Source organism: Buceros rhinoceros, unplaced genomic scaffold (assembly GCF_000710305.1).
Source record: "Buceros rhinoceros silvestris isolate BGI_N320 unplaced genomic scaffold, ASM71030v1 scaffold22000, whole genome shotgun sequence".
NCBI lineage: Eukaryota > Metazoa > Chordata > Aves > Bucerotiformes > Bucerotidae > Buceros > Buceros rhinoceros.
The window spans coordinates 4092-5395 of NW_010391570.1; the positions used below are offsets into that span (position 1 = coordinate 4092).

Below are 1304 nucleotides of genomic sequence, written 5' to 3' on the forward strand. Positions count from 1 at the left end.
TATCTGCTCACCACCAAGGGCTACAACTTCAACAGCCACTCCTTCCCCAACATCGCCTTCCAGAAGAAGGTGGGTACCACCAGAGCCCCTCCCCATCCCACGGTATCCGTTTGAAGTTTGGCTGAAAAGCCTGGCAGGAGCAATGGTCCCACACAAGAAAGGGCCAAGGGAAGATTTCAGGGACAGGGGCTGGGTGGGACCCCCAGTGACTGGGTGGATCTTCTGGGAGGTGGAAAAAACTTAGCTGAGCTGACTGCAGGGTGCTCATGGAGTGAGGAAAAGGTCCTCCAGTCCTTCCTTGGCCCTCAAGATACCAGACACCTCAAAAAACTCTTTGCTGTAGTATGTAGGGAAGTGTTACCAGGGCAGGATCCCACCGTTGCCAAGTCCCCTCACCCGCACGAGCCGTGGGATGGGCAGTGAGATCAGGAGTGGCCGGAGCGGATGAGATCCTGCTCTGCCGGGTGAGCCCCGCTCAGCACTGCTTTGGCTCTGGGCTGGCTGGACCTGTGGGCGAGCGGGGGCTCAGGGTGCTGTGGGCTGCCCCCAACTCCTCCTCTGGGCTGACACTGCGTGCTCCCTGGAAGGTCTCATGAGGGGCATGGAGCTGGGCTGACCAGAGCGTGACCATGGCACGCTGTTTGCACAGGCAGGAGAAACCTCCATCGGCTGGGCCCTGGGCTACATGCTGAACCTCACCAACATGATCCCGGCAGAGAAGCCCTCTTCCCACAAAAGCATGTTGTACAACTACTGGGTCATCCTCATCCTCCTCTTCGTGGTCACCACGCTGACGTCCCTGGCTACTGCCGTCTGCCTGCTCCGGCGCAACAAGTCCCTCGCGATCTAAGGGCCGGGCCGGGGAGGGCCTCTCTGCGGGACCCAGCACCATCCTGCCAGCTGAAGTCTCCACGGCCTGAACACCTGGAATGCAGCCAGCGCTTGGAGATGTTCTCCTCCTCCGATACCTGACGCTGCTGGTCCCAGAAGGACAACTGTCTCTTCCTGCCCTCCCCTCGCTTTCACGCTGCAGAAAGGGAGGGACAGAAGAGGAGCAGTGGCCCTGCAGGAGAAGAGGCCTTTAAGGGTTTCCCGTCGCTCCTCGAGGATGGACCCCAGAGCAGGCTCAAGATTTGGATGTTCAGACAGCGGCATCTTTCTGCCATCAGACCTGGGCTGGACAGGGCCAGCGAGACGGATGGCAGCGGGATTTATTCTCTTGTGCACGGGGTGGGTAGGGAGTGTTACTGACGCTAGTCCTTAGAGCTGACCTCGCTAGCCTGTCCCCAGAGCATCAGCCCTGT

The 1304-nt window shown here is 59.7% G+C and overlaps 1 protein-coding gene across 1 annotated transcript in view; it reads left to right on the forward strand.

The window, feature by feature from the left end:
• Positions 1–850, forward strand: part of ENTPD2 (ectonucleoside triphosphate diphosphohydrolase 2) — a 4737-nt gene extending 3887 nt beyond the window's left edge. The window contains exons 8-9 of the mRNA XM_010142396.1: positions 1–69; positions 650–850. The exon at positions 1–69 is cut by the window's left edge and continues 1 nt beyond it. Of these exons, the coding sequence (XP_010140698.1) occupies positions 1–69; positions 650–850 (270 nt within the window). The remainder of the gene's footprint in view (positions 70–649) is intronic.
• Positions 851–1304: the final 454 nt, after the last annotated feature.